The sequence below is a fragment of the Oncorhynchus clarkii genome, chromosome 3, assembly GCF_045791955.1.
Source record: "Oncorhynchus clarkii lewisi isolate Uvic-CL-2024 chromosome 3, UVic_Ocla_1.0, whole genome shotgun sequence".
Classification (NCBI taxonomy): Eukaryota; Metazoa; Chordata; class Actinopteri; order Salmoniformes; family Salmonidae; genus Oncorhynchus; species Oncorhynchus clarkii.
In genome coordinates, this window is record NC_092149.1 from 18,106,318 (window position 1) to 18,117,647 (window position 11,330).

At 44.0% G+C, this 11,330-nt stretch overlaps 2 protein-coding genes across 2 annotated transcripts; one reads left to right on the top strand and one right to left on the bottom strand.

The window, feature by feature from the left end:
* Positions 1-776: 776 nt before the first annotated feature.
* LOC139405787 (apolipoprotein A-I-like) lies at positions 777-2,574 on the bottom strand. Its single transcript, XM_071148212.1, has 4 exons — positions 2,482-2,574; positions 2,319-2,372; positions 1,964-2,114; positions 777-1,615 (listed from the first exon to the last, which is right to left on the bottom strand). The coding sequence occupies exons 2-4, from the start codon at positions 2,356-2,358 to the stop codon at positions 1,039-1,041; spliced, it is 768 nt and encodes a 255-aa protein (XP_071004313.1). The 5' UTR covers positions 2,359-2,372; positions 2,482-2,574; the 3' UTR covers positions 777-1,038.
* A 2,277-nt stretch (positions 2,575-4,851) lies between these two features.
* LOC139405786 (apolipoprotein A-I-like) lies at positions 4,852-6,946 on the top strand. Its single transcript, XM_071148211.1, has 4 exons — positions 4,852-4,901; positions 5,006-5,061; positions 5,757-5,907; positions 6,084-6,946. Exons 2-4 carry the CDS (start codon positions 5,022-5,024, stop codon positions 6,658-6,660), a joined length of 768 nt encoding a protein of 255 aa, XP_071004312.1. The 5' UTR covers positions 4,852-4,901; positions 5,006-5,021; the 3' UTR covers positions 6,661-6,946.
* The last annotated feature ends 4,384 nt before the right edge of the window (positions 6,947-11,330 follow it).

An 11,330-nucleotide genomic window follows, 5' to 3' on the forward strand; every position in this document is an offset into this window, starting at 1 on the left:
AATATTTTCATGTTTTCTGGGTATGAATGTTACATTGGCATTTTACCAGCTTTGACATGCAAAAGGACAGAGACTTGGATAAACCTGTTGCTGACACATGAGCTAGAGATACAAATGTCAGCAGGGCCAGTCTGGACTTAGGAGGCCCAGGAAATAACCGTTGCTAATTAAGCAAAGGGATTTCACACACTCAACACAAGTATTTGTGTTGCTAAAAGAGAGAGAGAGCGAAACACAGAGAGAGACAGAGTGTCACATAGAGACACACACACAGAGAGAGAGAGAGAGAGAGAGAGAGAGAGAGAGAGAGAGAGAGAGAGACACACACAGAGAGAGACACACAGAGAGAGACAGAGTGTCACATAGAGACACACACAGAGAGAGAGAGAGAGAGAGAGAGAGAGAGAGAGAGAGAGAGAGAGAGAGAGTGTCACATAGAGACACACACAGAGAGAGAGAGAGAGAGAGAGAGAGAGAGAGACACACAGAGAGAGACACACAGAGAGAGAGAGAGAGAGAGAGAGAGAGAGAGAGAGAGAGAGAGAGAGAGAGAGAGAGAGAGAGAGAGAGAGAGAGAGAGAGAGAGAGAGAGAGAGAGAGAGAGAGAGGCACACAGAGACAGACACACAGAAAGAGGCACACAGAGACAGACACACAGAAAGAGACACACAGAGACAGGGAAAAGACGGGGACAGCCATAGTTGTGACTTATCCTGTGTCCTTAAGTGACATATTGCACGTGTAATTGGAGTGTAATGAATGAGGGAACAATCTTGCATATGTTCATAATTTCAATATCTTTATTTTTCTTAAAAAATTTATGAAATTATAAAAGGTTGACATTATTCAACAAGGTAAAACAAACACATATAAATATTTGAGTGTGAATGTTTGGTTTACATTTTTCTAAATAATAATAAATATGATGCTCTGGGTATATGCCCAGTTTAATTTCTATGTTTTACAGTGCAGTTCAGGTTATGACATAATCACTCAAAACGTTTCAGAGGATCAAGAAGTGGTGTAGGTTTGGGCCATTTAGTTGGTGTTGGTGAAGGCCTGGTAGAGGGTGGTGAGCTGGGCCTTCAGGTCCTGGGCGTAGGGGTCCAGCTTGTCCTTCAGGTCCTCAGCATAGGGGGCCAGGCTCTGCTGCACCATCTGAGCTCTGGTGGTCAGCTCGCTCTGGAGGTTCTCGGTCAGGGGGGCCACTCTCTTCTGGAAGTCCTGCAGGTGCAGGTCCACTTTCTGCTTCAGCTCATCTGTGTAGGGACCCAGCTGGGACTGCAGCTCCTTCACACTCTGCTCCAGACTCCCCTTCAGCTCCTCACTCTTCTGGAGCAGGGTGGCCCTCAGGGTCACGGAGTCCAGGGACTCTGCATAGGGAGCCAGATCCTGTTTCAGCTGCTCCACTCTCTGCTGGACTTGTGTCTTCATCTCCTCTGCGTAGGGCTCCAGTTTCCCCTTGACACTGCCCAGGTCCTGCTCCAGACGCTCTCTCAGCACTTCAGCCTCCTGGGTAATCTTGGTCATCAGGTCCTTGGCTGCAGGAGGAAGCTGCTCCTGAAGGGAGACTGCGTATTGGCTGGCCACGTCAGCGCTCTCTGTGATGCGGTCACTGCAGGAGAGGAGAGGGGTCTGGTCAGGTCAGGATTCTAGTTTTATTTATTGATTTTATTTTACTTACTGTAACTAGGCAAGTCAGTTAAGAACAAATTCGTATTTACAATGACAGCCTACCCCGGACAAACCCTCTCCTAACCCAGACGACGTGGGCCAATTGTATGCAACTCCCAATCACAGCCGGTTGGGATACAGCCCGGGATTGTCTGTAGTGATGCCTCTAGCACTGGAATGCAGTGCCTTAGACCGCTGCGCCACTCAGGTGACTAGTACTCTGAGAGGGCTTCCACTACAGACATTACACACATGTTATGACAACTAGATCACAGGTCAAATGACTTACTTGACATCCTGTCCCAACTGAGACTTCCTGATCATCTGGACGGTGTCATCGGCAGTTTTTGTTGCCTTGGCGACGTAGTCCCAGAAGGCATCTGTCAGCTGCTCCAGCTGTGGCTTTGGCTCATCGGCATAGAATAGGTTAGCATGGCAACCTGTTGGGGCATGGAAATAGAGTCAGTTCCTGTGAAACTGCTAGTTTAACCTGACCTGCTTTATGACCTTACACTGTTCAAGGAGCTTGAAGTAGGCCAGGTTTAAAATAATAATCATTCTAATAATCTTGTTGTATTCAAAAGGTTTAAAATTGTTTTTTTTACAGAGTAGTTATGTTTGTGGTAACATTAGATGTTACTTACCAGAGAGTATAGCAATTGCAAGCACCGCCAACACCTTCATATTTGCGTTTGTCACTGAAACAGAAACATCACTAATCAATTACACTTCAAATACATTTGAATCTTAAAAACCTAAAATCCTAGTTTCCCAACACCTTGTTTTAAATCTCAGCATTGGCCTCACCTGTTTTTTTCCTGGTGTATCTCTGTGTATTCAGTCTGTCTGTGTGTCTATCAGGCCAGTGCCATGCTGTATATATAGTCGAAACCAGTGCTGTAGATGTAAGCCCAAAGTCCAGGAGTCACTGCCATGTCACCTCTCTTCCTGCTTCTGCTACAACTCCTTGCTGGCTGTCATCACATGACCGTGCGGTTACTATATTGACATGCACACACACACACATGCACATACAATACACAATGACAATATATTATTTTGTTACGTTCATATTCATTCTCTGGGCCTGACAGACTGAACATAGACAGACCAGACTTGATTAACCTGGCTTTGATTGAACTTCAATATGTTTCCTTTGGGAATCTCCCCCACCAACACCATGGTCCTTTTTATTGGTTATATTCTAATTAGACAACTGTGCATGGTCCTTTTTATTGGTTATATTCTAATTAGACAACTGTCATTGGCCTTTTTATTGGTTATATTCTAATTAGACAACTGTGCATGGACCTGGACCCTTCTACTGAAAGCCTCATTCTAGAGAAGACTTACAGTCGGGGATGCAACTTTCACTGGGGACGGGGGACGGGGACATGTCCCCCACACATTTTGACATTTTATTTTTGTCGCCCACAGTTTTATCATTGGAATGTGATACAAAACAGCCAACTGTGTGCTTTAGGACCATGCAGACATCTCAGAGCGGTTGGGTAGTCTGTTTGGAGTGTTTATCCGACTGGATAAAAAATATATAAATAATTTTCTAAAATATGCCCCCCACTTCCAAATATGCCCCCCACTAGCCATCAACGGTAACATCCCAACGGTTGTGTCACCTCAACTGCCAACGCAAACCTATAGCGCAGTGTCAACCTTCACACATTTGAGTCATCACTGGGGTCAGAGGTTATTTGAGGTGTTGAACGTTGCACTGTAGTGCATTTACATAAGGAATAGTAGATTCCAGGCAACACCCTCTCCTTATTCTACTCTCTATAGAGTGGCACTGTGATGGTTTGTAATAAGGCACAGTGGGCAGATAGGAGGTTTAGAACTCAACTCCTGACTTCAAAACTCCAGATTACCAGGATGTGACATCATGAATAACCCAAGTGATGTAGAATGAGTGCTGTGAAGATTCTCAATCTGGCCATTCTCTGGGTAGATTGATCCACCTTTTTGACATGGTAATGTCGTTCCCAGACACTTCTTTGCGCAATAACCCAGGGGCGAGGTTATGACAAGGTCAATTACCAGTATAGCACAGTAACCCACTATCCATTTAAACAGAATAATTACAGTATGACAAATGAAAAATGAAAGTCTACTGTAACATTGAATTGATTCCAAATAAGTTCCTAGACACCATACATTACCACCATCTACTAGCTATTGTGAAATCACATCTAATGAATAGACTGGGCCCATGTGGCCCCTAACATTAGACCCTATCACAGTGTGTATGGGCCAGGGTCAAATGAACTTTGATCAGACAACTGACACATGGAAGTGCTTGAACACATGACCTTACAGTTAAACTGAAAACTATATCATAGAATATATTCTGGGAGTCAATGCCAGCTGGCTGGACATCAAACTTAAACTGACTATAAATCAATACCATATCTGATCAGACTGTGATACTTCATGAAGGTTGGGAGGAAGGTGTTGTCTGGACAAAGTGCTATTTATGTCTGAGAAATGGCTGTGATTGGCTCAGAGAATGGCTGATTCGATCTGAGACTTTCTGTGCCATCAAGGAAAAATCCATGAAACCGACCTGGTGTGAACCAGTTACTCACTATCAGCATTGTAGAGTTGTAGCATCATATATAAAGACCAAGATACATTATGCCTGAGAGAAAGGAACAGGCTAGTGTATGTAAAAGTACATAAGCCTCAATACAACACATCTACCCTCAGATGATATTAACAGTAACAGACCTGTATAGCTGCAAGGCAAAAAGTGTCCTGCTGCACATGTATCACTACTGCATATCATTGAAAAACTATAGACAAGGGGATTGAATGGAGATGTGTTTATCAGCATGCAGTCCCAGGAGATTGGTCTTCACTGAGTATCTCTGATCACTACTTTTTGTTCCAAACTCTGTTTGGAACACTTTACCCAGAGGTGATGATAACGCAGTGCTCTCCTGTGCATTCTGGGTCCAGGGGTTCATTGGGACAGGTCCAGGGTGAGTTGTCAGGACAGAACTGGGCTGGGTCAAGTAGACAGGTGCTGAGTGGTGCACTGCGGTCTGAGGGTTTATGATTTGGAGCACTGCTGACAGCGAGGCACTGGCTCCTGGACTTTGTGTTCCTTACTGTCCTGCTCACTATATATACAGGCCAGGACACGGCTGAAACTACAGTCACTGCAGACTGGACTCAGAGATACACCAACACACTCATACACAAAGACGGTAAGCTGGATTCTACAAGTCCGTGGTATTATTTGATAGCATTCCATTATGTTTTTTTTCTGGTGGATTACAACGCTTTAAGTGATTGTTGCTTTATTTCACAGAATCTGATTGAGAGTCATGAAGGTTCTTGTGGTGCTCGCTCTGGCTGTATTAACTGGTGAGTGGGATACAAGAATATTTCAGATTATAAGTGAAATTTATAGAGCTGAAGTACAACAACCTAATACCTTTCATCAATCTACCAAATTAATTTTAAGTCAATAGTCAATAATAACCACGGCAGAGGGAGTATACTTTTCTAGTTACCTTAATGCCGCCAACAGGTTGCCATGCCTAACCAGTAATGACCCTGAAATATACAATTTCACAACAACTAACTCTTCTGCTACGCCCCAACAGGTTGCCATGCCTAACCAGTAATGACCCTGAAATATACAATTTCACAACAACTAACTCTTCTGCTACGCCCCAACAGGTTGCCATGCCTAACCAGTAATGACCCTGAAATATACAATTTCACAACAACTAACTCTTCTGCTACGCCCCAACAGGTTGCCATGCCTAACCATTAATGACCCTGAAAAATACAATTTCACAAAACTAACTCTTCTGCTACGCCCCAACAGGTTGCCATGCCTAACCAGTAATGACCCTGAAATATACAATTTCACAACAACTAACTCTTCTGCTACGCCCCAACAGGTTGCCATGCCTAACCAGTAATGACCCTGAAATATACAATTTCACAAAACTAACTCTTCTGCTACGCCCCAACAGGCTGCCATGCCTAACCAGTAATGACCCTGAAATATACAATTTCACAAAACTAACTCTTCTGCTACGCCCCAACAGGCTGCCATGCTAACCTGTTCTACGCTGATGAGCCTAAGCCACAGCTGGAGCAGCTGACAGATGCCTTCTGGGACTACGTTGCCAAGGCAACGCAAACGGCCGAAGACACCGTCCAGATGATCAGGAAGTCTCAGCTGGGACAGGATGTCAAGTAAGTAATATGATCTGTGATGTAGTTGTCATAACGTGTGGAATGTCTGTAGTCGAATCGCTCAGATTACTAGGATGGGGACCTGAACTGACCCTCCTCTCCTCTCCTCTCCTCTCCTCTCCTCTCCTCTCCTCTCCTCTCCTCTCCTCTCCTCCCTCTCCTCTCCTCTCCTGCAGTGACCGCATCACAGAGAGCGCTGACGTGGCCAGCCAATACGCCATCTCCCTGCAGGAGCAGCTCCCTTCTGCAGCCAAGGACCTGATGACCAAGATTACCCAGGAGGCTGAGGTGCTGAGAGAGCGTCTGGAGCAAGACCTGGGCAGTGTCAAGGGGAAACTGGAGCCCTACGCAGAGGAGATGAAGACCCAAGTCCAGCAGAGAGGGGAGCAGCTGAAACAGGATCTGGCTCCCTATGCAGAGTCCCTGGACTCCGAGACCCTGAGGGCCACCCTGCTCCAGAAGAGTGAGGAGCTGAAGGGGAGTCTGGAGCAGAGTGTGAAGGAGCTGCAGTCCCAGCTGGGCCCCTACACTGATGAGCTGAAGCAGAAAGTGGACCTGCGCCTGCAGGACTTCCAGAAGAGAGTGGCCCCCCTGACCAAGAACCTCCAGAGCGAGCTGACCACCAGAGCTCAGATGGTGCAGCAGAGCCTGGCCCCCTATGCTGAGGACCTGAAGGACAAGCTGGACCCCTACGCCCAGGACCTGAAGGCCCAGCTCACCGCCCTCTACCAGGCCTTCACCAACACCAACTAAAACACAAACACTTTCCTCCATCTGACTACTCTTGCCCTTTTGATGACTGTATTCTCCCTTCAAAGTCTTAGAACATACCACCGTTGTCAATAGAATGAGGGAGAGTTTACAAAGATGAACTTGGTAATGCAGAACAGGCCCATTCCGTATTTTGTATGAACTGAATTGGCTCTGATGAGTCAATGACATCTTTGTATTTTGTTTGTTTGTTATCTGAAGGTTGGTCAGTGACTGTGCCATGTTGATGTTGTTAATTTATGGAAATAAAAAGCGAAACTAAACATAACTTAAATGTATCGTGTCTGATGTGTTGTGTCTATGATGCTAATTTAAATCATTTAAGCTACTTCCCCAAATTATAAAGTGGTGATAAGGGTATGAGGTGGAAAATCATATTAGCACATTCAAATAGTACATAAACATTATCCAATAAGACTGGTTGCATGTTGGACTACTGTATGCCGCTGATCCAGTCATCTCTCTTCAACATAAGCATGAAAGCAGAAATATCAGAAATAAGTGTGTATCACAGCATAAACAAATCTTGAATATGTTTAAATATTAAATTGACATTTTAGTCATTTAGCAGATGCTCTTATCCACAGCGATTTACAATTAGTGCATTCATCTTAAGATAGCTAGGTGGGACAACCACATATCTCAGTCATAGTAAGTACATTTCTTCTCATTAAAATAGCTAAATATCTTACTCAAAGGGAGAGTAAAAGCTATTAGGATTATAGCCTGCAGTGTTTGTCTTCAAAGTGGGAGCCATAATTACAATCTCTGTGTTTTGATAATTGTGTTGTTTGTTCTATAATCTGTTAGTTCATATGCCTTGACACTGTGATATACTATAGACCTATAGCCGAGACAATAGGAAGACACAGTGGCAGAATAAATTCAACCGCACATTTGTTTCATTACAAAACCGGAGAGCAACATCTGTCCGGTGAAGTCCACAAAGCATATTGCATTTAACAAACAGTTACATGACCTACAGCAGGGTCAATCAAGTTAATATTTCTGACATTTTCGAACTACTGAACAACTATTGATTTAGACTATTGATTTAGAACAGTGGAGTTACTGCAGGTCCCAAAGAAAACAGGAGCCTCCACTATTCCAGAACCATTTACACTTCAACATTTCAACATCCTCAAATCACTGATGCTTAGTCTAATACAGTTGCACCTAAAAGATTCCCGAAACAATTTAGTCCAATCAACGTAAGCTAAAACTCATGTGGCTGTGTGTGTGTGTGTGTGTGTGTGTGTGTGTGTGTGTGTGTGTGTGTGTGTGTGTGTGTGTGTGTGTGTGTGTGTGTGTGTGTGTGTGTGTGTGTGTAGAAAAAAGATGTTGACTCACCCTACTTGAAGAGAAACGCCAATGTCATCCTCCTCTCTTTCATGTTGACGAAACGGTCTATGACTGTCATACAGTACACGCTTTTAGTTGTTGTTGTCCTAGGCTACTGGGCTAAAATGCTTGCTCGCTAGCCTAACTTCCTTTCATGTGCAACGATTAGCCAGTTAGTTAACATTAGCCTACTACTTCTCCCGAGTGGCGCAGCTGTCATCTCCTGAGTGGCACAGCGATCTAAGGCACTGCATCTCAGTGCAAGAGGTGTCACTACAGTCCCTGGTTCGATTCCAGGCTGTATCACATCTGGCTGTGATTGGGAGTCACATAGGGCGGTGCATGATTGGCCCAGCGTCGGGATAGGCCAGGATAGGCCGTCATTGTAAATAACAATTTGTTCTTAACTGACTTGCCTGGTTAAATAAAATATAAAAACATCTACTGTAGCTACATATTGAACTTCCATCCTGTGAGGCCAGGGGCACAATGTATGAATTAACATTTGGATGCAAATCCCTATCTCCATCCATGGCTAATTTAAGAGAAGGCCACCAGAGGACAACAACACAACGAGATGCAACAATCCAAGTTTTTTTTCTTTTGATGTGGTGTGAATCCAAATCCAAACTGGATTCCCTAAACACTTTTTATTGGTGCGCCAGGACCAATCACAGTTGAGTTCACTCAGTTTAGCTCGAAATATATAAATGATTGTATATGTTTTATTATTGGTACATTTTGGGGGGGGGGGGGGGGGGCTGGCTTCCCTTGGCATCCATGAATACACACCACTGGCAATAGCTTGCTTGCTCCTTCAAAATAGTTTTAGAATGAATGCCATCTAGTGGCAGTTCATTGTCAATTCAGGGAATTATAAAGCCCTGTGCAATGATGGTGATTTACTGACCTCTTCACGGAAATCAGAAAATAACCATATATACAATGACCTGACAAACAGTCATGTACAGCTCTCTCTACCCCCCCCCCCCCCCCTCCTCTCCCTCTCCCTCTGAATTACTTGTAAAAACAACACAGTCCTGTAACACTATCTGAAATCCTATCACACCCCACAATCCCAAACCCCCTCCAGAGGTGGGTATGGAGCATGTTCAGAGCTGTCTCTGCATGTCTGATGATGTACCTGTATCACCCATCCTCCCCCTCTGGCTCTGCCAGGGCTTTCCCATGCCGCCTCACCCAGAGGTAAACAAAATTCCTTGGCTCTGCCCCAAACTGCCACTGGCACCAGTAACCGTTAACCCTGCTGGGTTAGCCATGAACTTCCTCTGTTCAACATCATTACATTATCAACCTAATATAAATGGCCTGTCAAACGCTTTCTACTGGCCATACTGTTAACCCTCCAAACACTGTTAGACAAGCATATTAATTGTTTACTGTTACCTGCATTGGGTAGCAGAACGTATGTCCATAAAACAACTCTGTGATAACAGGGAACGTGAATACTCAGCATAAACCAAAAGTGGATGTTGATTTAGATCTTTGCCTGGTAGTAAGACTGTAAAACAAATCTATGAGATCTGCCTTATTGCCACAGGGGTTCTGTGATGATAGACTGAATAAAGGGCCCACATCTAAGCCTATAATGAACTGGCAAAAGGCTAATAGATAAGAACGACATGAGACTAGTACGGAAATGGTCCTTACAGTGTTCCTTATGTTCATTGGAGCAGCATTTTTACATAGTGAACTGTGTTTGATTTATGGTCTTTGTGTTTGCTAGTGAACGGACACTGTATTTCTATGTAAAAAAAAGTGCATTGGAGGTGAGGTCAACCTATTGTTCGGTGCAAGTTGCCACCTGTCAGCTACAAAAGCAAAATCAGTGAGTCAGAAGCAGATGACTGACCACACACACACGGAGAATGGAATCAATCCTTCAAAACAGGACCCAGCTGAGTGCCCTTTGGCCCAGACACAGCCAGTTGTGGTGACATCATAGACTCATGTGAAGTTAGAGGTGAGAGGTCTCACTCTGACCAGAGGTGACCAACTAACCACAGACCACAGTCCTCCAGCTCCCGTCACACCAGTCCTGACTCCAAGATGAGCTGGCTGGGGTTATGAGAGTTCACTGCTAACCGACAACCTCTCACACACTGCCCTGGTAGACGCATATTACCACATCACCCATCCTTACAATGAGAGGGAACAAAGAAGTATATATTTTTAGGACAAGAGGAAGTGTCTTCTGTTACAGAACTCTGTAGAAGTCTGTCGGTCTGTCTGTTTACAGCTAGTTATGCCGTACCATCATTCTTCTTATTCTCTCTTTCACTTCTCTCTCGTTCTCTCTCCCTGTTTCTATGACCTCAATGTTCATGCCTTGAAAGCCATTACAAAAGCTCTACTGCACTACTCTTCATAACAGCTGTGCTGCTATCCCTGTCCCTCGTGGTCCCAGTTTTAATAGGACATGTCTGTCTGTCCCAGCAGGGAGAGCAGCAGTGGGTATTGAGTTCAGCTCAGGCTGAGACATTTAAATACAAAGAGGGAACCAAACCACAATCAAATCAAATTGTATTTGTCACATGCTTCATAAACAACAGGTGTTGTCTAACAGTGAAATGCGTATGGGCCTTTCCCAACAATGCAGAGAGAAAAAAAATAGAAAACATTATGGAAAAATAATAAACACGAGGAATAAACACACAATGAGTAACAATGTGCAAGGGTAGCAGGTAATTAAGGTAGATATGTACATATACAATACCAGTCAAAAGTTTTAGGACACCTACTCATTCAAGGCTTATTCTTTATTTTTACTATTTTCTACATTGTAGAAATAACACATATGGAATAATGTTGTAACCAAAAAAGTGTTAAACAAATCAAAATATATTTGAGATTTGAAATTCTTCAAATAGCCACCTTTTGCCTTGATGTCGCAAACTCTTGCCATTCTCTCAACCAGCTTCACCTGGAATTCTTTTCAACAGTCTGGAAGAAGTTCCCACATATGCTGAGCACTTGTTGGCTGCTTTTCCTTCACTCTGCGGTCCAACTCATCACAAACCATCTGAATTTGGTTGAGGTCAGGGGATTGTGGAAGCTAGGTCATCTGATGCAGTACTCCAACATTCTCCTTCTCTGTAAAATAGCCCTTACACAGACTGGAAGTGTGTTGGGTCATTGTCCTGTTGAAAAACAAATGATAGCCCCACTAAGCCCGAACCAGATGGGATGGCATATTGCTGCAGAATGCTGTGGTAGCCATGCTGGTTAAGTGTGCCTTGAATTCTGAATAAATCATAGACAGTGTCACCAGCAAAGCACCCCCACACCAC

Bases quoted from the DNA above. Each gene is read 5' to 3' on its own strand.
- LOC139405787 (XM_071148212.1), bottom strand. From the start codon at position 2,358: ATGAAGGTGTTGGCGGTGCTTGCAATTGCTATACTCTCTG. The intron at 2,115-2,318 runs GTAAGTAACATC...ATGCCCCAACAG, and splicing joins TGCAATTGCTATACTCTCTG to GTTGCCATGCTAACCTATTC. The intron at 1,616-1,963 runs GTAAGTCATTTG...CCTCTCCTGCAG, and splicing joins CAGTTGGGACAGGATGTCAA to TGACCGCATCACAGAGAGCG.
- LOC139405786 (XM_071148211.1), top strand. From the start codon at position 5,022: ATGAAGGTTCTTGTGGTGCTCGCTCTGGCTGTATTAACTG. The intron at 5,062-5,756 runs GTGAGTGGGATA...ACGCCCCAACAG, and splicing joins CGCTCTGGCTGTATTAACTG to GCTGCCATGCTAACCTGTTC. The intron at 5,908-6,083 runs GTAAGTAATATG...CCTCTCCTGCAG, and splicing joins CAGCTGGGACAGGATGTCAA to TGACCGCATCACAGAGAGCG.